Source organism: Xenia sp. Carnegie-2017, unplaced genomic scaffold (assembly GCF_021976095.1).
Source record: "Xenia sp. Carnegie-2017 unplaced genomic scaffold, XeniaSp_v1 HiC_scaffold_20, whole genome shotgun sequence".
NCBI lineage: Eukaryota > Metazoa > Cnidaria > Anthozoa > Malacalcyonacea > Xeniidae > Xenia > Xenia sp. Carnegie-2017.
The window spans coordinates 16,196,797-16,220,350 of record NW_025813483.1 but is presented as its reverse complement, the minus strand read 5'-3'; the positions used below and the strand labels follow the sequence as shown (position 1 = coordinate 16,220,350).

The following is a 23,554-nucleotide window of genomic DNA, read 5'->3' as shown; positions in this document are numbered from 1 at the left end:
ATGTCAACAAAATTATTTGAAAATGGAGAGATTTCATCTTAAAACAGATTCAGTGTTTTTTCTCTTCAAAACCTGTGAAATGTTTTATCTACATATACGTAAGGAAATGGCGTTCGCTTCATCTTTATTGTAAAATATTTCCTCAAAGGCAAACGGAAGTTTTTTTGAGGTCAACCAACCTATTCAAGTATTTACGTGATCTTTTCTAAACTCTCTCCTGTGGTGGTGAACTAGGCCTGGGGATGAGTGAACCGTTTGGAATGTCTTCATTCTTCAATGGCCTTCATTGCGAGCACTACTTATCGTGAAAAGATAATTGATCATAACGTTCCTCGAAAAAGGTCTTTATATCATGTACAATTTCTTTTTCATACGATTCAATTTCGCTAAAACATAAATAAGTGTAAAACTTGAAGTAAAAGCTTGATCAATGAAACCATGAGAACAGCGTCCTTAACTTCAACATTACAATATATCTTTTAATTTATCAATATATCTTTTAATTTATAAGTCATTAATGCGTAGATTACTGAAATGTCTTACATACAAACAACTTTTCTTTACCATAATAAATATTTTATCCACGTAACAGTCACAGTTTTCAGGGCGAGATAAACAGCTTATCTTCCAAAGACCTGCTTCGTCTACGTGGCAAAATAATGCGAGTACAATATTCGTACCAGAAAAACTCGTCATTTGCTTTTGTCAAATGATTCCACTGAACCCTTAGTCCCTTACTAGATCTGGACTGGTTGGCTTTTTTGCAGTGTCAATTATTTATTATTTTTAACCACAATCTTATTTTGCTACCTTCCTATGTGACAAAATATTACTTTCTCTCAGTACATTCACGTATTTTCTTCTTTCTCTGCAGAATGAATGTGCAACGATTCTTTTCAATCTCTCGTTTGATATTTCATATTTTTAACTAATAAGAACACGATCTCTTCTAACTTCCGGTTACAAACTTCCGGTCGTCTGTTTATCACACCGATAAGCTTCGTCAGTAGTGATGACGAACTTGTCGTTTCACTTGGTGATTTGGTTTGTTAAGCAATCCCAGAAACAGATGTTACATCTATTGCCCAAAGTGCAGTGACATGAATAAACAATTTTATTTGTCGACTTCTTGACTTGTAAGATGTCATTACTTGTGTTCCATCTCAGACTTTCCTTGCAGCACGTCACTCCCACAAAATGGAAAGCGTTATTCTAAAAATTTTGAGAAAATGGTTACTTTGTATGAATGTAGGTATTTGAAATGCATATATGCTTAAAATATCCTTCCAATCGTTCGTTAAAACGTGCTATTTATGTTTCGTTTTTGTTCAACGTCTTCTTCATTTTAAATCAAAAGTCCGAAGTACCTTTGTCTTTATGTCCACAATCTGTACATACGTGCCACCATTTTCTTGTTGAACGTCGCTACTGTTTTTTGTGTGGAATACACATTTTGCAGACACTTTGAGTTTATTTATCTGAAAACACAGACGTAAAAATTGCCACAAATCCCGTATTTACAAAGGCGGCAAATGTTTATAGTTTCGTAGTGAAATCCTTCAACCCTTGTCTGGGTCATAACTTATTAACCGTGGATTACAGCCTTTGGATGCGTGGAATTCATATCCGATTACTGATTCTATTATGGTGAAGAAGAGAAGATTGAACATTTTTTTTTGTAATTTTACCTTTAAATTGATATCTTTTATGTTGTTCAAGCAATTTTTAATCTCTTTCTTCACCTTCAGATACAACTAAAAGAAAGATTTTTACGGGAAGCAATTTAGAAATTTCATAAAGAGATATTGCGAAGACAAAAACCTAAGCATGGTTTGGTTTTAGATTTGAACATACCCGTGTGTTTGATGCTTTTCCCCTACTTGGCCGATCTTTTGCTTTATTTCGAGATTTTGTACAATTCTAAAAATGGTTTAATATATAATGATAAAACTAATAAAGTATAATGAAAACGATAACTAGTTAAATAACACAAACAACATAAAGGGTGCAGTCCACTCATACCATTCCATCCAACTGTATCAGTTACCTTTTTTATTGTATATTCTTTTGTATCGTTGCGTGTCTTTAAAAAAAATCGTAATAAATAAAAAAAATTGATGAAATCAGAAAATACCGAAAATAAAATTCATTATAAATCAGCAACATCTAGTTTATGATGAAATATCTCAAAAGCCATCGATGTTAAATTAATGTAAAATAAGCCATCAAAAAATATTTATCTTCTCGTGCAACACATCATATTAAAGCCGTATAGAAATGTTTCCACAAGCCCAAAAGTGCTCTAAAATATAAATCTATCCTTATTTCATATACCTAGCCATCATCATACCCATATAAATAAAACTTACATGTCCTTCAATGTTTGTTAGATCCTCATATAGTAAACGAAGATTCTTTATTTCTCCTGAGAGGCGTTCTAACCTTCCTTTTTCGTCGTCGCTTGTCTTGACAGTGCTTGGAACTATTATAAGTAAAAAATTGAATAAATAACATTCACTTTACTGTGTTTGAAACTACTATAAAAAAGATTGGATAAATCAACGAAAATGTTCATTGATCGATTAGTTTCAAGAAAATGTTTTCAAATATAGCAGTGTAGTTTGTTTGTGAAGGTATTTTTCCATGATTTACGTTTAAATGAGACAAATCTATAGTCTGTCAATCAGCAACATTTTTTGTGACTTCGCGCATCTAAAAAAACCTTCAAAATGACCGATTATTGCATGAAAAAATACGCACTTTGGGTCAATTATCTCGCTTGTTTGTCAAGTAAATTATTATCGTCAACAGTTAATCTCTAACGTCCTGTTGTTTTGTTATATCGTATTGTTATTTTCCATCAAACAAAAGGACGCGCATAGTTTGCCTATTAATAACTACGAAAATGGAATACTTGGTCAGCATCTTTTGTTAAAGGATTACTACCTAGTATTTCGTAATGAATGCAGAAAACAAGCATATTTTTGTTATCAATTGAAGGAAACGTTATAATATTTTGTATTATCTAATGGTTAGTATATAGATGACATTTATTCACCTATTAAAACAGTTGAAATATGTCTGTCTGATTTGGCAGAAATTCACAACGGATATCAACATCGCGCTTGTTTAAATTAAGATGCTTATGCATAGCATTTGTAAGATAAGCTTGTAAAGGCGTGTTTCATTGTACTGCACGCGTTCATCAATTGTAAAATCTTTTCATTTAACAATACTTGCGCACGCCACATTGAAACATTTCGAACAGTTTGCACTAGAGAACTTTACCTTTATCATTGTTTGTGCATAATGATTTAAGAACCTTATGGTTTTGCCATAATATATAGGATGATAGAACTGTTGGTGTCAATAATGCTATCGCAGCCATAAATATAAGGCAAACATTACAATTTTTTGATCTTGTAAAGTTCGATTGATTATATCTGTAGTCATTACGGGCTCTATCTTGCTGTGTTCGACTTTCTTCTCTTTCCATTTCCGTGGAAATGCTTGTACCATTTTGCACATTATATAAAACTTGTTGATGTGATCGTTCTTGACTACATCCAGCATCTTGTTCATGAAAACCTTCATTGATGTTATTGCATGCCGTAACACGTCTGTTTCTTTTGTCTAATCTGGCCATTCTTCCAAGGACTACAATGAAGGTTCTTCTTGCTCAGCGCTAATACGTAAAAAAGCTAAGATAACTTGAGCGGTTATGGAGCAAAAAACGCTTTTCTTCAAGCTTTGCAGAAAGTAACATGATATTGAAGAAACATGATCCATACATTTCCTGAAGAGTCCCAGCGTATAATTTGATGTTTTTAATGTCACAAGTGGATTGAACGAAGATTAAAAACTAAGCACTCATGTATGATGCCGTTCTGTAAAATCCACGTTGCTCCTCCTCATGCACAGTATTTGAAATGGAACATTAACAAACAGTTATAACAACCGAAACTTTTCTGTATATTAAAGTTTTATAACACGTGATGTTATCTTCTATGACGTTTAAATTTAACAATACCAGGAAATGAGCGTAACTTTGTTGTTTTCGAGCAAAATTATATTTGTGAAACATGTGTTTACCAAAACGTACAATGAAAGAAGTTATTTTCCAGCGTAGAAAAATATCGAGTGGACATTGAATTTTCACGTTAAATCTTTATATTTTTGCTTATTATTTACAACGAACATCGACATCTGTTTTTCTTTGATTTTGACGTCAATGACGTCGTCAATGCAAGAAGGGAATGCCCTTACACTGCAGGAGTTTATAAACAATATCGCAAATACCATGTCAAAAATCACGAACAGTTCGTTTAGGATAGAACTTATAAAATTAAAATATTATCACCTGCTTATGATGCATTCGATATGTTTATAATATTGTATTACACTGAGATAAAAAAAAACACACAAGACAATTAGACTCAGAAAAGCAATGTGTTTATTTTATTTTTAGGCTCAAATACTCTTACATTGCCAAAAGAAAGCTACGCAGTCAATGTATTTAGAAATTTTATTTTTACAAACACATTTATAGAAACTAGGACTTTGATCTCTGGTTGATGTTATCAACTGACTCACATCTGCAGTGTGTTCCCGTGTGGTTGAACATGTCAGTGATAATGTGTCACCATCCTGTAGTAACAAACATACACAACTATAAATGACAGTACGTGCAAAGGGTTCTAATCTCTGCTACTTCTTTATTTCAACTGAAACAAAGCTTAAAGAATCTTTCACGATAACATTTGTTTTAGCTATAAAATTTTCAACAATACCTGGGAACTTTTAGGAATAACGACTGCAAGAGAAATGACATTGCCACTTTTAATTCGCTTTTTCAATGAGCAGTTTAAATTTTGCCTTTGTTTGTCAATTGCATTGACCTAAGGTTGATAAAAACATTTTTTCCTGCGTCAGAGTTTTCTGTGCCATATCAGAAGTAACCTTGTGCCATACAAACCTCCGTTATTGATGCTTTCATCTTAATTTGTATCTCTTTTTCAGATCGCTGATTCCCGTATAACACCATATATAAACAAAAAATGGTTATAAGCAAGGTTAGCACACAACAACGTTTTTAAATTAACATTGTCACTCAGCATTTCTGAAAGAGCAAAATATTTTTTTAATTTTTTCACTGAGCTGCCAAACCATTTACGTTAAAATCAGAGACCACTAACAGCAACGAGGGTCTACGTGGAGGGACTGTGACCCATCTACCGAGTACATATAAACTAAGTATGAACTCGGTGGTGTAATGTATACAACATAAATTGGCAGCTATGATCTCAGTGTTGCATTTCATATGACCTAAATGTTATTATTTATTGAAGATGAGCTAGACGTTGTAGAGCATGTTATCATAAGAGCAAGCTTAAGAAAAAACATTCATTAAAGAATTAAGACAAGCTTATCAAAGACAAAGAAAAACAATATGTGTCCTCTAATTTTCTCAAAGATGATCAAATACTGAAAACTAAACACCAGATCTTAGACATCACATGTTAAACATGTGTTTAAAAACAGTGCGTTAAAAATAGAAGGATCAGTTTACATACAGCAATAAGATATGCAAAATAACACCAACAGAATGGTTTGATGTTGCGCCTTGCGGATCAAATAATATAATTAGCATTGAAAGAACAGTTTAGTTTAATCATACTATCTCAGCGAAATCTATCTCTTTCGTTTTATACAGTGTTTATTTTTCTTCAATAGAAGACTTTTGAAGCTTTCCAATATAACATTTCACATACATTAAAATATGATTCCATTTCTTGATTATTTATTTGCTCCTCGCTGTCCTACAAAAATAAAAAAAATGAATTTGTAAACTGTCAATAATATTTGTGGCAAAATACCGTGAAGTTGAGTCGACAAAAATTGTTTCTTTACCCCATCAACGACAAGTGAAAAGGGAAGACAAGGCATAACGCAGATTATCATAAGACTCTTTGTCATGCACTTTATTAATTTAACTTTCTTCAAAAAATCTTTGGCACATGCTTCAAAGTTGAATGTTCATTTGTATTTCAGGTTGATGAAACAATTCTTATGTGCGTTAAGGAAGATACTGACCCACCAATTTGTGAAATGGTGATGTTTTTGGAGCGTTATACTTACTCTATTCTGATCACAACTTTCTTGAAGTTCGTCACAACCCATCTCTCGACTCGTTCGATTTTTAAGAAGATACTGAAAAATAAATTTGTTTAGTTTTATTGTATTCTCATTCCCCCTCGTGTTATACTTACGTATTGGTTTTGTAAGAAAAGGAGTTCATTTTGCATCAGTTTCATCTTTCGTTGAAAATATATTGTAAAGTTGTGGTCATCATTCGTGCTGCCTGGATAAAAATATATATTAACCTTAAGGAATATTTGGGGTAGATTGTTGAAGATTTGGGTGTCAGCCCAATCAAAATAAAATTTTCTACAAAACAGAGATGTACGTATATTTACAGTCATAATTTTATCAAGCTCTTCATTGGTTTATGCTTGATCGAGTGCTTGACCTGTGTTATTAAATCGAACTTAACTTGTCTAAATTTTTATAGACAATTTTTACCTTAGAAAAGCGATATAAAATGAGCCTTAAATCTTGAGTTTTAGTGTCATTTTTCGAAACAGAAACAGTTAAAGAATAGCGTATTACTATAAACACCATATCCAATGGTTTGCTTCTTTGTATGGACACATCGTGAAACTTACTAACCTTCACCAATGTAAGAAATGGGCATTCCATGAACCAAATACCAAATAAGAACCGTATATGCAGTTGTCAAAACCCCACCAATAATAACGACAACCCAGAATGACGTTTTCCTATACAACAGCTCTTTCTTAGGTTGATATGAGTGCTCGTTAAAAACGCTATTGTTCTCAAAAGCATTGACGGAGGCTCTTGGCCATGACCTCATTTTAAACCGGTATTTAATGTCGCATTTGTGCGCTGAAACAACGTTTCCAACCTCAGTCAATTGAAAGTTTTGTTACAGTGCTTCGTATATCTGCGTCAACTTCTTAAATAAAAGTCTTTACTTCTGGACTTCGAGAGGTCAAGCCAAAACTGAATGACGTCATAGACATTTTATTGATGGTTTATTATAGACACTTGTTAACTTTTAATGGAATGAAATTATGAAAATGCCTGCCTGCGTATGATTAAGAGAAGAGACGTTTATTTGCTATTTTTGTAAGTGCAAAAAGTTAAGGCGGGAGGAATTTTCCTGATAAATGATAAGACTGCAGTCAAGTGACCAAAAACCACCTCTGAAACAACATCATTTTGTGATGAAACTATATTTCTTATTAAAACTACTCACAGTGAATGGTTTTGATAAAATGGATATTATATAATTTCCATCAATTAAATAACAGCAATATAAAAGTTTGAAACAAAAAAATGCACAGCTAACCACATGAAACTGATGTATGACAAGCAATGCCAAACAAGTAGTATTATAATCTTTGTGTTAAAGAGAGTGACAGGAAATTTAGAATTAGAACTCGGGAAATAATAAAAATAATTTATCTCATAGCAGATATCATAATTTTATATTTTTTGTTTTCAATTTATCTTCAATGTTATTAAGAATCCTATGTACTTTTTCAATTTCTTCATTTTGATGCTTTAGACACATTTCAAGTTCATCAACCTTAGTTTGTAAATTATGGAAATTTTTTAAATGTTTGTCTTCTTCACGACTTTCAGCACGTTTCTGTCTTCTGTATTCAGCATACAAGACAGCAACACCAATGCTAAAGACAACTACCTCACCAAGAATTTCAGCACCTAGGTCAACAGCAGCAGTTTCCTTTAAAGGATCAACATCAATTTTTCCTTTCAGACCCATCAATCTCATTCTTATGTGAAAGTCCAAACGATGGTAAACTATATAATACATGGATATACATAAAGCAGGTATCAAAATGGGAAAGAGGAAGCAAAAGTAGTTTTCTTAGCATATCCACAACTACAGCAAACACTACCTCTACTTTTTTTGAATGCTCAAAGTAAATATTTTTGAGTAATGTCGAATAATGACCATTCCCAGCAAAACTAACTTTAACAAAATTACTCTTGTGTTAATACACTACCTCTAAATGCAAAGCTTGTTCTTAAATGGCTATTCACCACCATGACTGGTATAGACTTGCCTTGTTTACATTTTGCAGGCAGGCAGATTTGGTAGAGTGGTTTAGAACAACACTAACAACAATGGTCAACCTCCTTTGGGATTAATCTGGCTGCCAGAAAAACGTAAACAAGGCAAGTCATCTATAGGAATCAACAAAACAAAAGAACACAGTTACATTCTTTACCTTGCCCTGGGTAGTAACAAAGATATTTCTTAAAAATATCACTTTCTTTTGCCCCTCTTTTGATTACATTTGCTACAGGTTTTGCTGCTTGTTTAATTGCTAAAGAAGCTAGTTTAAATAAAGGAAGACCAGCTACCATGTTTCAACCAATTATTTAATTTCCCTTCAAAGAAAAAATACGGTCACCAAACATCCGTCAATAGCAGATATACATTTTTCACACAAATAATTCTCTTAAATTTTATTTTTCTCTTTAACGATGAAGAAAATTATTTGTATTAATCAAACGATATTTATTTCAGGAATGCCATTTTCATCTATAAATAAAAGTTAATGAAGAAAATTGACAGAAGTATGGTGTTGAGTATGATAAACGTGAATATGTGCGTGATCATAGCAAGCGTGGGATATCGGGAGTGACCGTAAATATGCGACAATGTACGTCAAAGGTCAAATATTTATATAATGTATACAACTTTACACTGCAACTGCAACTCGCTACACAGGAACTTCAAATTTTGACAACGGCATCTTATCTTCGCTCGCCTTTTGCCTCTCGCTTGATCAGAAATAGTGAATAGTCAATACCCATGGACGATACTGGTATGTGTATTATAAAATATTTTAAATTTTGAAGAATATAATATCCATAGGGTGGACTAAATATTTATATGCTAGATAATACATACTTATGTAGCTCTCACAAACAGCTGCGATTTTATTCTTTTTGCATGTTGGCTTTGTGGTTTACTCTAGGAATAGACAACTTTTTATGCGTTTGAAGATAAAGTTAATGATGAATTTTCGTTTAAAGGATGTTTTGCAACTGACATGACGTCAGTTAATGAAAGATTTTACTCATTAAAGTATTATAAAATATTTTATTAATATAAGAAATATAAAAAATAATCAACTTAAAATGAAATATTCATCCACACGCGTTAGTAGTTAGTTGTAATATTGGTTTGCGCGCTTTGAAAAGTCAAAGACGATATTGGTTTGTGTAAATTTATGAATTGTGCAACTTTAAGTATTTGAACAACTTATTTTTACTTAATTAAAGGAAGTTTTTGTTTTAAGGAAGTTTTTCAAACCGCCATTTTATTCATATATCATTAAAGGGATGTTTGATTTTTGTTGGACTAAAGCAATGTACTGTTTAGTCTTTTTACATATCATATGTAAAAATACTTATCAATTAATAAAACTGACATTTTATAATGGGTAGCAAGCAGCTCTAAGTTATGTCAGGAATTAGGAAAAAACTTTTTTATCAATCTAATGACTGAAAAATATTTATTGTATAATGTCTTCAAGACTTACAAAGTTCTTCACAACGTCACTTAATAACAAAGAATTATTGTTGTTGTACCTCAAACTCATTCGCATTTCCATATTATTTTCATGTTTTATCAACAACTATAGTGGAGGACAATGTTTTGGATACAACTGATACACCATCATGCTCTAAATATAAAAGCCATGAAACATCGCCTGGAAAGGCAAGTGTTGACCAATCAAAAGCTCCAACCAATGAAAGCCACGAAGCATCACTAGGAAAGGCAAGTGTTGACCAATCAGAAACTCCAACCAATGAAAGCCACGAAGCATTGCTAGGAAAGGCAAGCGTTGACCAATCAAAAGCTCCAACCAATAAAAGCCACGAAGCATCACTAGGAAAGGCAAGTGTTGACCAATCAGAAACTCCAACCAATGAAAGCCACGAAGCATCGCTAGGAAAGGCAAGTGTTGACCAATCAAAAACTCCAACCAATGAAAGCCACGAAGCATCACCTGGAAAGGCAAGTGTTGACCAATCAGAAACTCCAACGAATGAAAGCCATGAAACATCGCCTGGAAAGGCAAGCGTTGGCCAATCAGAAACTCCAACCAATGAAAGCCATGAAACGTCGCCTGGAAAGGCAAGTATTGGCCAGTCAGAAACTCCAGCTAAGAAAACTAATGAAAAATCATCATTAAAGTCAAGGGCAAATAGGCCTCAGCATTTAATGCTTCCCAAAGCTTGGCAACGATCCTTATCTACACAATCCAATGGAAGTCAACAAGGCAAAGGTACAAAATACTTCATTCAATTATGGAAAACTATATTGTATACATGTTTTTGGAAACAAGATCACTTTAGTATCTTAACACTTTCTCTTCAATTTTTTGCAAACTATCACATATTTGATAGCAGAATGTGTTTTTTCATATATTTAGCTATTAGTGTTGCTGTATATCTTGTGGAGAAGATTGGTCGTTTGTTGAATCTTGAATATGGTAAAGATACCACTGCTGGTGTTATTTGTAAAATGATGGTTGAGAATCTAGCAATGTCGTCACAAGCAAAAGATGTTTTCTGTATTTGGATAATTTCACCTTTACTTCGTAAGTTATGTTTTTAAATATGTCATTTTTTGATACATACCAAATTTTGTCAATGTAAAGTATATAATTGTGATCTACTTGTGTATCATACATACATTATACTGGTTAAATTTTATAATATTTTCTAAGAACTACAACTGAAAGAACACCACCAACCTCTAAGAATGAGAATGAAATGGCCAGATCTATTGAAAAGATTTACAACAGCTTCCAGTGAAATGATAGAGAAAGGTATTTTGGTAGGGTTTGAAAACAAATTTATTTCATGTTTGTTGATGCAGAACTTTCCACTTTCTTGTAGATGAACCAATTTTGAGCTTTCAACGAAACAGTTTCTTTTCATTGCAAGAAGAGAAAAAGGTTACAACCGATTAATTTTATGTTTCTTTCACCATGAGTACTTAATGCAATGTTATTGTAAATCTTATCAGATCACAGATGAAAAGATAATCAAGCGTCTTTTTGAAGAAGTATGATATTTGAAGTGTGTTTAATTACTTTCATCAAGATGATGGTTATCATATCTTTAATATATTTTATTTCAGGCAAAGCATAATGTCCTAAATGGTTTCTATCCTGTAACAAGACAACAGGGAGAGATGTTTGGTGCAATCTTGGCATTAACTGAATATGGCAAATTTTGTCCTCAAATTCACAAAGTTGGTTATTTTAGGTATAAGTTTTTGATTAACTGTCTGTATATCTTTTTCAGGTAATGCATCTGTTGCAAATTGTCCTTATGTTATTTTTATCATAGGAATAAACTTCCTGAACTTGTGCCATACTGGATGTATAAACCTGGTTGGCACACTATCCTAGGAAGATCAACAAAAGCAACAATTGAACAATGTCTTCTTAATCAATACAAGAATCTTTCAAATAGTCTGGATGAAAATGAACTTGAGTCATGTCAAAATGGTCGACATTTCCTTAAAAAATGCTGGGATTTACCATTCTATGGGTTAGAACAATTTTCTCTACACGAACATTTTAGTTTGTACTTGTACTTGTTCATGTTGGCCTTGCTAAAATGAAAAAAAGAGAAAGTGAGCATTGCCCATGTTTTAACTAGTTGTTTGTGACGTACCCCATTTCTTAATTGTTGATAGTGTTTAATGTCTTGATTGTTGATGTTTACTTAAGTTAAATAGTTGCTCATGTAAATCTAAATATGTACTTCCTGGTTACATTAGTAAAAAGTTATCACCACCATTTATTCTGTAATATATGTTGTGTTGTTCCGTTCACAGGAGTGTTTTTTTCAATGGTCAAATTGAAAAACAGGTCTCAGGATTAAATTCCTTGCTAGATCATCACGATATACCTGTGCGTGTCGCAATTAATCGAGGTGCTGTTCACGTTATTGAACCTAAGAAAAATGTACGTTGAAATCCATTTCTTCTTTTTGCTCAACTGTTGTAGAAATTCATTATGTCTCATTGTCCTTCAGGAGATCTTGCTGGGATTATCCTACGACGAGTTTTCTTGGGATTACAGTCATTGTCCAGAGTCAACCTCCAATCCTGAATGCTTTGATACTTTCTGGCTTGAGTTTGATTCAGAGGAGGGTGAAATAACACAGCTACAGATTTATTCTAAGCAGGTATTTATAGAAACCCTTTTTCAATTGTTCCTATTAAAAGTTTCCTAAATGTTGATTTCCCGTTAACGTTATGTACTAGCTATCACATAAAATGTTCTTTATTGGTCTAACATGGAAACTATTATTGTGTTATAAATATTTAGGCTATAATGATGGATGCAATGGTGCAGTTTATTGTGTTATAAATATTTAGGCTATAATGATGGATGCAATGGTGCAGTTTATTGTGTTATAAATATTTAGGCTATAATGATGGATGCAATGGTGCAGTTTATTGTGTTATAAATATTTAGGCTATAATGATGGATGCAATGGTGCAGTCTTGTGCTTTATGTTCTATGACTTTGTCGCCTGTTCCTGAAAAAAGGTAATTTGCGTTGTGTGTGTGTGTTTTATACAATAATTAAAGGAAAGAATATTGGATGATTTCTTATAGTGTTGCTGCTGCTAATGCTTTTGAACAACCATCATCTTCACCAGAAAAAAGTAAGTGATATTTGTTTTTACTGAATGTACTTTATTTTCATGTTATATTTGTCTTAAGTTTATTAATTAATGATTTATGAACGCTTTAGCTTTTTATGATTTTTTTTCTTAGATCGATATAAAATACGTAGCAGAATGGAACGAGTTAGTTTGTCAACGTATGACCGAGATGGTACGTTTAAGGTAGCTAAGATGATAACTTTCTTATCACCATCAATTCAAATTTATTTTATACAATATAGGTAAAGAGCTTCGTCGTGGAAATCGAAATAACTTTTCATTTACGACGCTGTTTAAAAGACAAGGCTCTGTCCATTAAGGCTTTCCAAAAACCATTTAATGTCATCGTCAAAATCGCTTGTCATTTTATCAAGTCAAATAATGGCCTGGCTCTTATACATACTCAGTATGTAGAGTAAGACATGTTGGCGATTTAAACTAAGTCATTTAGTGTTTAAGCATGACAGATTGTCATTGTACATAGACCAGAGTAAGTTAAGGCTATGTCTTAGTAAAACAAAGGAGTTCTTTATTTCCTGAAAACGTCATTTGACAATAAAAAACAAAAGGTTGAAGTCCTGGTAAAGTAAAAATAAATAGGTTGCAAGCACTCGATAAACAATGTCTTTGATTACAACTAAATCATCCCCATTTAATCTTAATGTTAAAAATGAAAATATGTTTAATGTGCCCACATTGAACGTATCTCACCATATTTTTGTTCATGGTTAAGCAGGGCTCTCTTTGAGCCTGTTATGTCAACTTGAACTGCGCTTTTAAAGACAGATGGTCTGATGGGTGAGTCTGGTTGGGTGGTAAATCCATTTTTTCAAAATCAGTTTTGTTCATTAACTTTAGTCGTCCAAGTAATATTAGTTTTCCTTCTTGGATACATGGTTTCTGATCAACACCATGACTTTTTCTAATACCAGTGGAAAAGAAAATATAGTCAACATTTGAGCTACCTTTAGAATGACATGTTGTAACCTCGGGTGTACCATCTCTAGAGTAGTGTGTATAAACACTTTTTAGGTACCATGGAATGGATAATAGACCATTTTTTGAGTACTTTTCCTGTTTGTTTGCAGATTTGCTGCATTTAGGAGCAGATTGGTCAACTTCCTCAGAAACAACTACTTTGTCCACAAGTCTTGCTGTTGTTTTTACATCATTTTTTGTTGGTTGACATTTCAAATTATTCCATTTTGTTTCTGAACCATTTTCACCATCTTTGTTTTCACTGAGTGCATTTCGCCATTGGCAATTGCCAGAAATACCAAACTCCCAGGGAAGCAATGGATAGCAAATATTTTTTGAATATGAGCTTCTTTTTGCCTGTGATTGAGTTAACTGTCCTGATATCATAGCAGGTGACAATAAAGTATAATTTAATTGTCCACTAACAAGAAAACGATAAAGAGGAGAGTAGGGTGTACTGTTAAAATCACCACATAATATGACAGGGCAGTGGGTTTCAACATGACCATCAACAGTCAATGATACTTTATGAATCTCTGCAAAGAGATAAGCTAACTGAGCAAGTTTTATATCACCACGGTTTTTGTTAAAAAGCAAATGGGTATTGGCAACACATAGGAAATGATCCTTTGTTTGAGCATTGGCTTTAAGCAGTAGAATAATTCCAACATTATCTTTATCTAAAACTGGAACATTTGGAGTAAAAAACTTGACTTGTGTATGTTTGACCAAAGTGAACTTTTCTCTTTTAAAAAATGTAGCACATCCATCAGATTTTCCACCAGTTCTTTGGTTGAAAAACCCTGTGTAACCTTAAGAATGTTGTAAAATGATCATCAACTTACATACATTTGTCATTTATACAAGCATTTTACAACAAAAAGTTTTATACCTGCTTCTTTTAGTTTAGGAAAAAACCACTCTTTAAAATGCAAAGCATCAATTTCTTGTAGGCACAAAATCTAAACCATTGTACATGTTAGAGTTTAGTGTCACTTAATCCCCCTAATGATGCTTACTTACCTCAGCATTATAACTTAACAGCTCTGCAAGAAGCTTTTCTTTTCGATTACACCAGGCGAGATCTTGTTCATCACAATTTTGATAAAGAAACATATTTTCGTGCAACAATGAGTTAGAAAGCAAGTTGTAGGTTACCATTGAGAAAATAAATCCTTTTAACATTTTAAGGTCACTGTTTACGGGCAAGGAATGCCACCTTCGATACATATAAGCACCAGAGTTAGAGGAATCTGGCCTTTTGAACTGCTTTTTCTCATGGTAATCTGAACTGGAAGGTTGATGTGGTCTGCTATAATTCCTAAACAAAGGTCTGGGATGCGAGTGCATTTGAAATGGAAACCATTCACCCCGATACATTGGTCTTGGTGGATAAAAGTTAAACATAGGACGAAAGTTTTGCAATATATGGCCTTGCTGTAAAAATAAGTGCCTTTGATTGATGTTACCAGCTGGCGTCACATTGCTAGGTCTGGGAAAGACATTAAGGTGTTGTTGATGATGTGCTTGACTAGCAGTAGTGGAAGTTGATCGATAACGTCTGCTGTGGTGGCTTTCGCTAAAAGTTAATTGGAAATTGCTGCTTTAAAAACCTGCTTCACACTTCACAATACTTTGAACAAACTGTGCATACCTCGACATTTTGTGGCGCGATAAATGTGTATTTCTTTCATACTGCGAGTTTCGCATTTTCGTTGAACAAATGACATAAAATTATGATTACACTTAACTAGCTATCGCGATATCACTCTATTTTATCCATAATTTTACCATCAATGAATCAGCTCAAGTTTCTATATGGTATCTATTTACCAAATATATTATAATAGTTTGCATAATTAGATACATAACATTATCAATATTTGTTGAACACTGAGCTATAATGGAACTATTATAATGTTATAATAATTATTTCGCTTTCAATGATTTTGAACAAATAACACTGAATGTAAAATCTTTAAGAAAAACCATGGAGAATACATCGCCTATAATCAATATCCAAAATAACTAATTTTCTACTTCCTTGAGGTGATTTACATATAATTCATAAGCCTCAGCTGAACTCTCCGTTTTGAAAGTTTCGATGTTATGGTTATGTTTAGGCTTAGGAAGAACTTAATTTCTTTTGCATTATCCATTGCATTACTTCATAAGGAAATGCTTAACAGGTCCAGTCATTGGTACCAGTCATTGGTGCCATTGCGTCATCAACACAGAATCGTCATCAATCAATTACCGTGTTGTCATGACAACAACTGTAAAAATAATTTTAAACTGACGAGAGTATAAGAAGAGTACATCAAAGCTAATAGATTATTGTTTCATTGGAAAATTAAATAAAAAAAAAACACTTGAACGATGACTAGTAACTCAGAGTTTTACAGAAAATCGAATAATGTGAAAATGCAGAAAAGAAAACGAAAAAATATTCCTACTGAAAACGAAATGATCTATACCGCAGTTACTTTGAACGAAAAACCACTAGAACTCACTGTAATGGAAAATGGAAAGACAAAACCAGAGGGTAGTCTAATTATTTAACAGCTATAGCATTACTATTTTCATAGAACAAAAAAGAAGTGATAATAATATTTCATTTTGTTATTAGTTTTCAACTTTTGTTTGAATGATCAATTTTTCTAGTTGAGGAATGCTCTAAAGCTGAGAAACATCTTAAAGCTCTGCTGTCAATCGATACATCGAATGGTAAATGTAAAAACCCGATGAATAGCTCGTTTGATAAAAGTTTGACTCTTCTAGGTAAGTTGATATGCTCTTGCGATGATTTATGTAAGGCTGAAACTTTGTAAGAAAAATTTTAATCTTGTTTTCATTTGTCTTTGTAAAGCTGTTGACACAGCCCAAGAAAGCAGAAAGACAAAGAAGAATTTGTCAACTTCGCTGTCTTTTACATCAATCGATAGCAAGACTGACAATGAAGATGAGCTTGAATTTAGTTACGATTCCATATTTAAAAATTTTGAATTCCAAGATGAAAGATATAATGAACTTGGGACGGATGATTTTGTGTTGGATCTTGACGATAACTTGATGAAGGAAAATTTGCTTATTGAACACGAGGTTTGTACTGTCCATCGATATTTTAGAAAGCTTTGTATTTGGCAACGACTCAAGCTTACTGCCACGAGATTTGACTGCAATTGATCTGGGCTCCATACAGATAAGTTGTCTTACTCCTAGTCAAAACAAAAATTCTCTAATGTTTCCTCGAGGGTGATAGAGTAGTTAGCATGATGATAATGAAATTCTCGCTTGTCTTTTTAGAAACTAATTAAAGAAGTTGAAAAGCTTGAGGTCGAACTTAAAAAACAGTTGAAAAACTGTGAAGGGTTGGAGGAATCGTTACGTCAACTCGAGTATGATAACAATTATTTGCAAGATGAAAATAAGGATCTTATAAAGCATATAACAGTAAAAGAAGATGAAATTTCAGCGTTAAAGGATGGAGTAAAAGCTTTGGAAGACATTTGTGCTGACTTGACTCACAGAGAAAATGAACGCAAGAAAGAATCATGTTTGAAGTTAGACGACTTAAAAAGCAAGCTTTTAGCAAAAGAAGATGAACTTAGACTAGTCAAAAAACGGCATGATTGTGAATACAACGAGTTAGCAAAAAATCATGGATCATTTTTGACCAAAATCCTTGCTGAAGTTGAAGAGATGGGCGCTACGTTATATAAAGCGTTGAAGAGTTTGACTGCAAAAAAACCTGAGCATTTCAAAAGTAAAAACGCGTTGGAGTTCTTAAAGCATTTGAAAAAATCTGTCAATAGTTTGGCGGATCAATCCAGTGAACTGGATTTGAAGATGAAACAACTTAAGCTTGACTATGAAGCTCAGACTAAAACACTGAACAAAGTCAGCAACGAAAAGAAACTGCTGCGAAAAGAAGTCGATGAGATTCGCAAAAAATGAGGCACATAATAAAGAGAACGCAAAAATCGAACGGGAAAAAGAGACGGTAAAACCGAATTGACAAGAACGAAAAACTTGTTGCAAACAACGAAATTTCGTTTGGATGAGTTTAAAGCCAATGCTCGAACGACAAAACGAGAAAATGAAAGCGTGCTTCAAGAAAAGCTTGATATTGAAACAGCATTAAAAAACTATGGCTTTAACATCAAGAAATTGTTAGAAAATAAAGACGACCCGCTTTTCAATATTCCAAATTATTTGAACAAAATAAATTTGAAACATGAGATTTTTGGTGAATTATGCAAAAACAGATTTTGCCTGAAGACAATAACGAAGCTGATGTTGGACAGTAGTTTGGACCTTAATTCAATTGTCACAATGTTACAGTGCTCCTGCGGCTGTTACGAAAGTAATGAAACAAAAAAAATTTTGTTTGAAAATACTAATTTCCTTGCAAAGTTATTAGATTGGTTAAAGACAATAATCATAAACAAAGATGAAAAAGTGGAAATGCAGGAGGCGCAAGACATTGAATTGAAAGAGGACGTAAGTGAACATAAAATATTGTCAGAAAATGATGACACAGTGAAAAAGAGTTATGTGAAGATAAAATGTCTCCTCTTCAAACATGGAAAATTGCATTGACCAAGCTGAGAACACGAAGTCCATGAGTTGGAACACAAAAATAATCATTCAGGAACTTAAAAGAGTTTGCACCCTGCTCGAACATGTCACCAACATCGGAGAGGAAGAAGGCTTTATTTTGATAAATGCCTTTTCTATATGGCTTAAGAAGCTGTTTGAGCACTCCTGTGATTCCATACTTATGTAAGTGGGGTCATGTTTTCAAAAAACTTTATACTTAATATGAAACAATTGATTTACCAAGTTTCTTTGTTTGATCAAAATAAGCAGGAATAAAATATGTGTTGTATATATATATGTGTTATATATAAACATATTTATATATATTAATAAGAGCATTTAAAAATACTAACTTTTTCTTTTTTTTTTCAAAAGTGAGACCAAGGATGAATCAATAAACATAGACCATGTGTTGCCTGAGTTTAAAGATATCGCTACTAAACCATTGAATACAAACTTATCACAGCTGATATAAGAATTAAAGATCTTCAATCTGTTTTGGTAAAGAAAATTGCTGATGCACAAAAAATGCAATTAAAGATTGAAGATACGCTTTTGAAGAACGAACAACGTCCTGCCTTCAACTCTACTGAACAAAAATTAAGCAAAAAGACGAAAGGAATAGGTTTTCTGAACTTCATAAGACGAAAAAACGAGAAGGAAATCGACAATAGCAAGAAAGATATGAGCAAATCTGTATACCTCAATGAAATCCACGTTTTAAACCATCTAGACTTGGTGTATTGTAAAGAAAATCTTTGTTCAAGTATTCACACAACGATAGAAGTGGAAAAACAAATGCAGAGATTCAGCAAAGGGATAATTACCTTTACCAATAGATTAAAAGCAAACTGCAAAAAATCGTTCATTGCTGCAACGAACAACGAGTCTCGAAAAGAAATAAAACACTTGCTTCAGTCGAAAAAGAAAGACTCTGATATTCTGATGAATGAGTGGAATATTAAAGAGTTCGTGCACGCTCGCCTTTTGAGAAAACAAATCACATCCCTTGAAAATGAAATTAAGGCATCCACGACAAGTTTGCAAGCATACGAAAAAAATTTAAAAAATCTTATTCCCAGGCCAATGTTTTTTCTGTCACCAAGGTTTTATCAAGTTCCTCAATAAAGAAACATATCAGGGACAGCATTGACAACCATGACCCTATATTGTATTGAAAGAAACAGTAAATTAAAATAATATGAGCAAAGAAAATTTTCTGCTTCTCTGAATTTATAGATGTATTGTATTCTGAAAATAAACTTTTCAAAAATGAGAATTTTTTGCATGCATTCTTATGTGGAAGTCAACAAAGTTAAAATAAAACGCAACACAAACATACTGTGGACAAACTTATATATTCTTCCTATCAAATCAACACAACAGCTTATACCCAGTGTTATCCCTTATACCCATATATGCTAATATCACACTGATCCAGTGCACTGATCAACTTGACACGGACGCAAAGACTGGAAACAAGTTTGATTTTCGCGCCATGGCGCCATTTTGATTATTAATTTAGTACGTTTGTTGATTTCATAAAATCATTTTAACGAACAACATTTTCAAAATACAATATATACTGAACAATTCGTACTAATTTCCTATTTATTTTTGAGGATCTTTTGACGTAATAATGTCATCCAAAAAATTTGAAAGCAACGAAGTTTCAATGATCGATGTTTTAGAAGAAGACAAAGAACTTGAGGAAGAGGCCAACGCTGTTTTTGGTGATAGTGATGACCAAAATTGTACATATGTTAAGGTATTGTATGAACTATGTTTATTTAGGTTTATCATGCACTAATAAAGGACATATTTTGTTGTATTGGTAAAAGAAAAATTGTTATTGAATTATTTCAAGTTTCAACATTCTTTGGAAATAGCATCAGAATGATGAAATCAAGATTCTAACATATTTAAAGTTTGTTTTATTTTCCGCCTCTGGTGCTTTATCAAAGCATAACATTTTGACAAGTTGTATATAACATGTATTTTATTATGTTTTACATACAATGATATATATTTCATTAAACAACAAATAAATCTTCAATGGATGGTTGAAATGTTTGACTCAAAATGATCTCCTTTCTCATATTATGACAGGGTTATGTAAAGCGTCAAGCTCTATATGCTTGCCTTACTTGCACACCTGCAACACCAGATTCTGCATCTGCGGGCGTCTGCCTTGCTTGCAGCTTATTGTGTCATGATGATCATGAACTCGTTGAACTTTATACCAAAAGGTATAGTTGAAATATATGGTCTTGTGTCTATTAAATTATACATAACATGATATTTAATTTTAGGAATTTCAGATGTGACTGTGGCAATGACAAGTTTCCTGATTTTAATTGTAGACTTGAGAAGGTTAGCTGATGTTGATTTTTTGATTTATGTATTGTTGATGGTCTATATTTTTTCACTCATTATTTTTTCCCGTAGATTAAGGATCCTATAAACATACACAATAAGTATAATCAGAATTTCCAAGGTCTTTATTGCTTGTGCCATCGTCCATACCCAGATCCAGAAGATGAGGTACATACATGTACAAACATGTACACAAATAGAACTTAGTGCAGTATTGATGTATGCAAAATGTTTTTTGATGTAATTGAACATGGATTTGATGTATTTTTTTTGAATAATTGTAGATTGAAGATGAAATGATTCAGTGTATTTGTTGTGAAGATTGGTTTCATTCCAGGGTAGGCAGTAAACATTTTAAATGTGATTGGTTCATTTGTGGTCACCTGACTTACTTTAACAATAAATGTAATGTTTTTTTGCCATGGAAACAAGTGAAAATTGTTGCCAATCTTTTGATATCAAAACAAATAACGCATCTATGGAGCAAAAAGCAAAAACAATTTTTCTTAAGTTTATTAAATGATGAAATTCAACCATTATAGAAAAAAAAGGATTCAGAGAACTCTCAGAAGTCAACAAAAAATTCTGATGTCACCCTTATAACATTTGTAACAAAGTTTCTCCTCACGAATCTTCCCTTAAAGATGTTGATTTTATTGAAGAGCTTTTAAAATCTATGGTCTTTATACCAAAATAACAAAACATTTAATGTACATGCCTAAGGAGAATAGCAAGTTTTGTTTTGCCTCAAGTCTTGTTTCCTTCCTGGGGAGTTGTATGTAACTTGAATATATTTTTTAACCTACTTGATGAAATTTACAAAATTGCATGAATTTGTCACCCATTTTGTACACCATAATTAAAATAACAATAACCTCATAGTACTGTGATATTTTTTTCATTGTTTTTGTAGCATCTTGGTAACTTGCCTCCTTTTGATGGTGATTATACTGAAATGATCTGTGATCATTGCATGGAAAAAAATGATTTCCTTTGTGTATACAGGCCATTCTCAATCCCAAGTCAAGAGTTATGCACTATCAGGAATGGTGATACATCGAACAATGTTGATGTTGAAGAAAATAAACTTGAATCAAAACATTTTGAAAACAATTCTGCTGATTTAGTTCATTCAAGAAGTAATGCTGATGTTCTTGCAGACAAAGAGGTGAACTAATATGAGTTTTAGTAGAAACAGGATTTAAACAGGATGGCAGATTTGTTGTTTCTGCTCTTACAGATACTGCGGGCATCAGAAAATAACATAAAACGAAAGTTAGTAAAAAACCAAGAAGACGGAGATCGATTTTGCGAAGGAACGTCGTCAAAGAAATTTTGTGATGATGAAAACTATTTGAGAAACAAAAACGATAGCTGCATCTTTGAAAAACTTAGCAAGAATGTCGAAAAAAAACTTGGATGCACATTTTGGAATAATGGCTGGAGGTCTAGGTTATGTATTTGTGAAGATTGCAAGGTAACTTTTCATGATGTTAATTACGTCATATAACCTCGTGTTACGTCAAATTACGTAATATTACGTCATATTAAACTGTGTTACGTCAAATTACTTCATGTTACGTCATATCACGCTTTTCGATCTAGCGCTTAGTGCTGGTCTGAAAATGCACTGAAAGAACTTTGTGAATTACTTGTTTCGTGCGTGTTTAATGATTATATTAAACGTTTACTTGATAATATCATCTAAATGTTTAATATAAAGTCAGAAGTTCATATAACGTTTTAAGAAGGTCAGAAGCTCGTGTTTTCATTTAACAATCGTAATTTTGTTACGTTACAGGAAAATATTTTATTTATTATTTAAAGCGTATGTATAAAGAAAAAGACGTGGAATTTCTTATGGATGAATCGGATACAATAAAAGCTTACGAAGATCGCGGTCAATCACGACGAGAAAATCAATCTAGCAGTTACGATTCAGGTCTGAATGCTTTGAACAATCTTGGAAGGGTCCAACAGATCGAAATATTACATGGTAATTATCCTAAATATAAACGCTTTCTTAAAGCTGTTTCATTTGCTTTTTCATTTGAAGTGTGTTCGTATGGCTGCGTTGCACATTCATACATTTTCGCTCTTTTTAACGTCAATTCACCAGGAAAATTCACCCTCAGTAATTTTTCAAATTCTTATAGGTTACCATGATATGAAGAACCAACTTACGAGTTACTTGGCTGATTTTGCCAGAGAAGGAAAAGTACGCTTTGAAAATCTTTGTTTAACAATATATTTTATTTTTTTAATTTCTTTACCCAGGGTACCTTCATCAACTTATATAGCTGCTCTCTCTAAGCTCCCTGTTTTCTACATTTATCTGCCCCTTAAGAACTTTTTGAATGACCAACTTCCATCCATTTTTTAGATAATCATTTCTACAAAAGGGTATAGCTGGTATAAGCTATTTCCCACTTACTATCACAAACAAGTATCTACAACTTTCATCAATTACATTTTTTTTGTATGATTTGATTGTATTTAGACTGTTACTAAAGAAGACATTGAAAGTTTCTTTGAACAACTTCAAGCTAAAAGAAAGAAGGACTCACACATTCTTCATCATTGTAGATAGCTCAAGATCATTTGACTTGAAGCCATCATGACTGATCTTATTCAGTGCGAAACACACATAGCAGAAACTTTAAACTATGTAAAAGCAAAATGCTAAGAGACTCTAGCTGTTTTTGAGAAAGATTTCATGTAATAAAGTTTTCATACTACTAGTTCCAGTCCTTTTTACTTTCGTCCACACGATGACAATTCC

General features: G+C 32.8%; 7 protein-coding genes and 1 long non-coding RNA gene across 9 annotated transcripts; 4 read left to right on the top strand and 4 right to left on the bottom strand.

The window, feature by feature from the left end:
• Positions 1-453: 453 nt before the first annotated feature.
• Positions 454-3,942, bottom strand: LOC124442816. The gene is made up of 7 exons (XM_046993323.1): positions 3,289-3,942; positions 2,370-2,482; positions 2,048-2,083; positions 1,855-1,920; positions 1,689-1,754; positions 1,368-1,478; positions 454-1,212 (listed from the first exon to the last, which is right to left on the bottom strand). The coding sequence occupies exons 1-7, from the start codon at positions 3,644-3,646 to the stop codon at positions 1,030-1,032; spliced, it is 933 nt and encodes a 310-aa protein (XP_046849279.1). The 5' UTR covers positions 3,647-3,942; the 3' UTR covers positions 454-1,029.
• A 488-nt stretch (positions 3,943-4,430) lies between these two features.
• LOC124442817 lies at positions 4,431-7,050 on the bottom strand. Its single transcript, XM_046993324.1, has 7 exons — positions 6,730-7,050; positions 6,270-6,361; positions 6,139-6,210; positions 5,772-5,819; positions 4,976-5,023; positions 4,791-4,898; positions 4,431-4,647 (listed from the first exon to the last, which is right to left on the bottom strand). Exons 1-7 carry the CDS (start codon positions 6,932-6,934, stop codon positions 4,471-4,473), a joined length of 750 nt encoding a protein of 249 aa, XP_046849280.1. The 5' UTR covers positions 6,935-7,050; the 3' UTR covers positions 4,431-4,470.
• LOC124442829 lies at positions 5,018-6,459 on the top strand. The gene is made up of 2 exons (XR_006947370.1): positions 5,018-5,072; positions 6,052-6,459. It is a non-coding gene; the product is annotated as an uncharacterized LOC124442829 (long non-coding RNA).
• A 250-nt stretch (positions 7,051-7,300) lies between the features above and the next one.
• LOC124442819 (optic atrophy 3 protein homolog) lies at positions 7,301-8,665 on the bottom strand. The gene is made up of 2 exons (XM_046993327.1): positions 8,340-8,665; positions 7,301-7,908 (listed from the first exon to the last, which is right to left on the bottom strand). Exons 1-2 carry the CDS (start codon positions 8,476-8,478, stop codon positions 7,562-7,564), a joined length of 486 nt encoding a protein of 161 aa, XP_046849283.1. The 5' UTR covers positions 8,479-8,665; the 3' UTR covers positions 7,301-7,561.
• A 115-nt stretch (positions 8,666-8,780) lies between these two features.
• On the top strand, positions 8,781-13,435 carry LOC124442806 (putative FERM domain-containing protein FRMD8P1). Of its 2 annotated transcripts, XM_046993307.1 has the most exons (14): positions 8,781-8,942; positions 9,765-10,412; positions 10,560-10,727; positions 10,857-10,958; positions 11,029-11,087; positions 11,159-11,197; positions 11,273-11,400; positions 11,485-11,688; positions 11,978-12,107; positions 12,178-12,330; positions 12,624-12,697; positions 12,767-12,816; positions 12,929-12,988; positions 13,059-13,435. In XM_046993307.1, the coding sequence occupies exons 1-14, from the start codon at positions 8,930-8,932 to the stop codon at positions 13,133-13,135; spliced, it is 1,905 nt and encodes a 634-aa protein (XP_046849263.1). In that variant the 5' UTR covers positions 8,781-8,929; the 3' UTR covers positions 13,136-13,435. The 2 variants fall into 2 exon arrangements, with proteins under 2 accessions (XP_046849263.1, XP_046849264.1); XM_046993308.1 differs by lacking the exons at positions 12,767-12,816; positions 12,929-12,988; positions 13,059-13,435 and having other exon boundaries at positions 12,474-12,689.
• Positions 13,325-16,001, bottom strand: LOC124442807 (protein angel homolog 2-like). Its single transcript, XM_046993309.1, has 4 exons — positions 15,449-16,001; positions 14,818-15,373; positions 14,687-14,756; positions 13,325-14,606 (listed from the first exon to the last, which is right to left on the bottom strand). The coding sequence occupies exons 1-4, from the start codon at positions 15,502-15,504 to the stop codon at positions 13,570-13,572; spliced, it is 1,719 nt and encodes a 572-aa protein (XP_046849265.1). The 5' UTR covers positions 15,505-16,001; the 3' UTR covers positions 13,325-13,569.
• Positions 16,002-16,173: 172 nt separating this feature from the next.
• LOC124441786 (golgin IMH1-like) lies at positions 16,174-19,737 on the top strand. The gene is made up of 5 exons (XM_046992251.1): positions 16,174-16,339; positions 16,459-16,575; positions 16,664-16,896; positions 17,101-18,579; positions 18,772-19,737. The coding sequence occupies exons 1-4, from the start codon at positions 16,174-16,176 to the stop codon at positions 17,749-17,751; spliced, it is 1,167 nt and encodes a 388-aa protein (XP_046848207.1). The 3' UTR covers positions 17,752-18,579; positions 18,772-19,737.
• Positions 19,738-19,804: 67 nt separating this feature from the next.
• LOC124442810 (putative E3 ubiquitin-protein ligase UBR7) lies at positions 19,805-23,513 on the top strand. The gene is made up of 10 exons (XM_046993316.1): positions 19,805-20,164; positions 20,506-20,645; positions 20,709-20,769; positions 20,845-20,940; positions 21,057-21,110; positions 21,686-21,940; positions 22,013-22,249; positions 22,600-22,768; positions 22,929-22,990; positions 23,273-23,513. Exons 1-10 carry the CDS (start codon positions 20,036-20,038, stop codon positions 23,360-23,362), a joined length of 1,293 nt encoding a protein of 430 aa, XP_046849272.1. The 5' UTR covers positions 19,805-20,035; the 3' UTR covers positions 23,363-23,513.
• Positions 23,514-23,554: the final 41 nt, after the last annotated feature.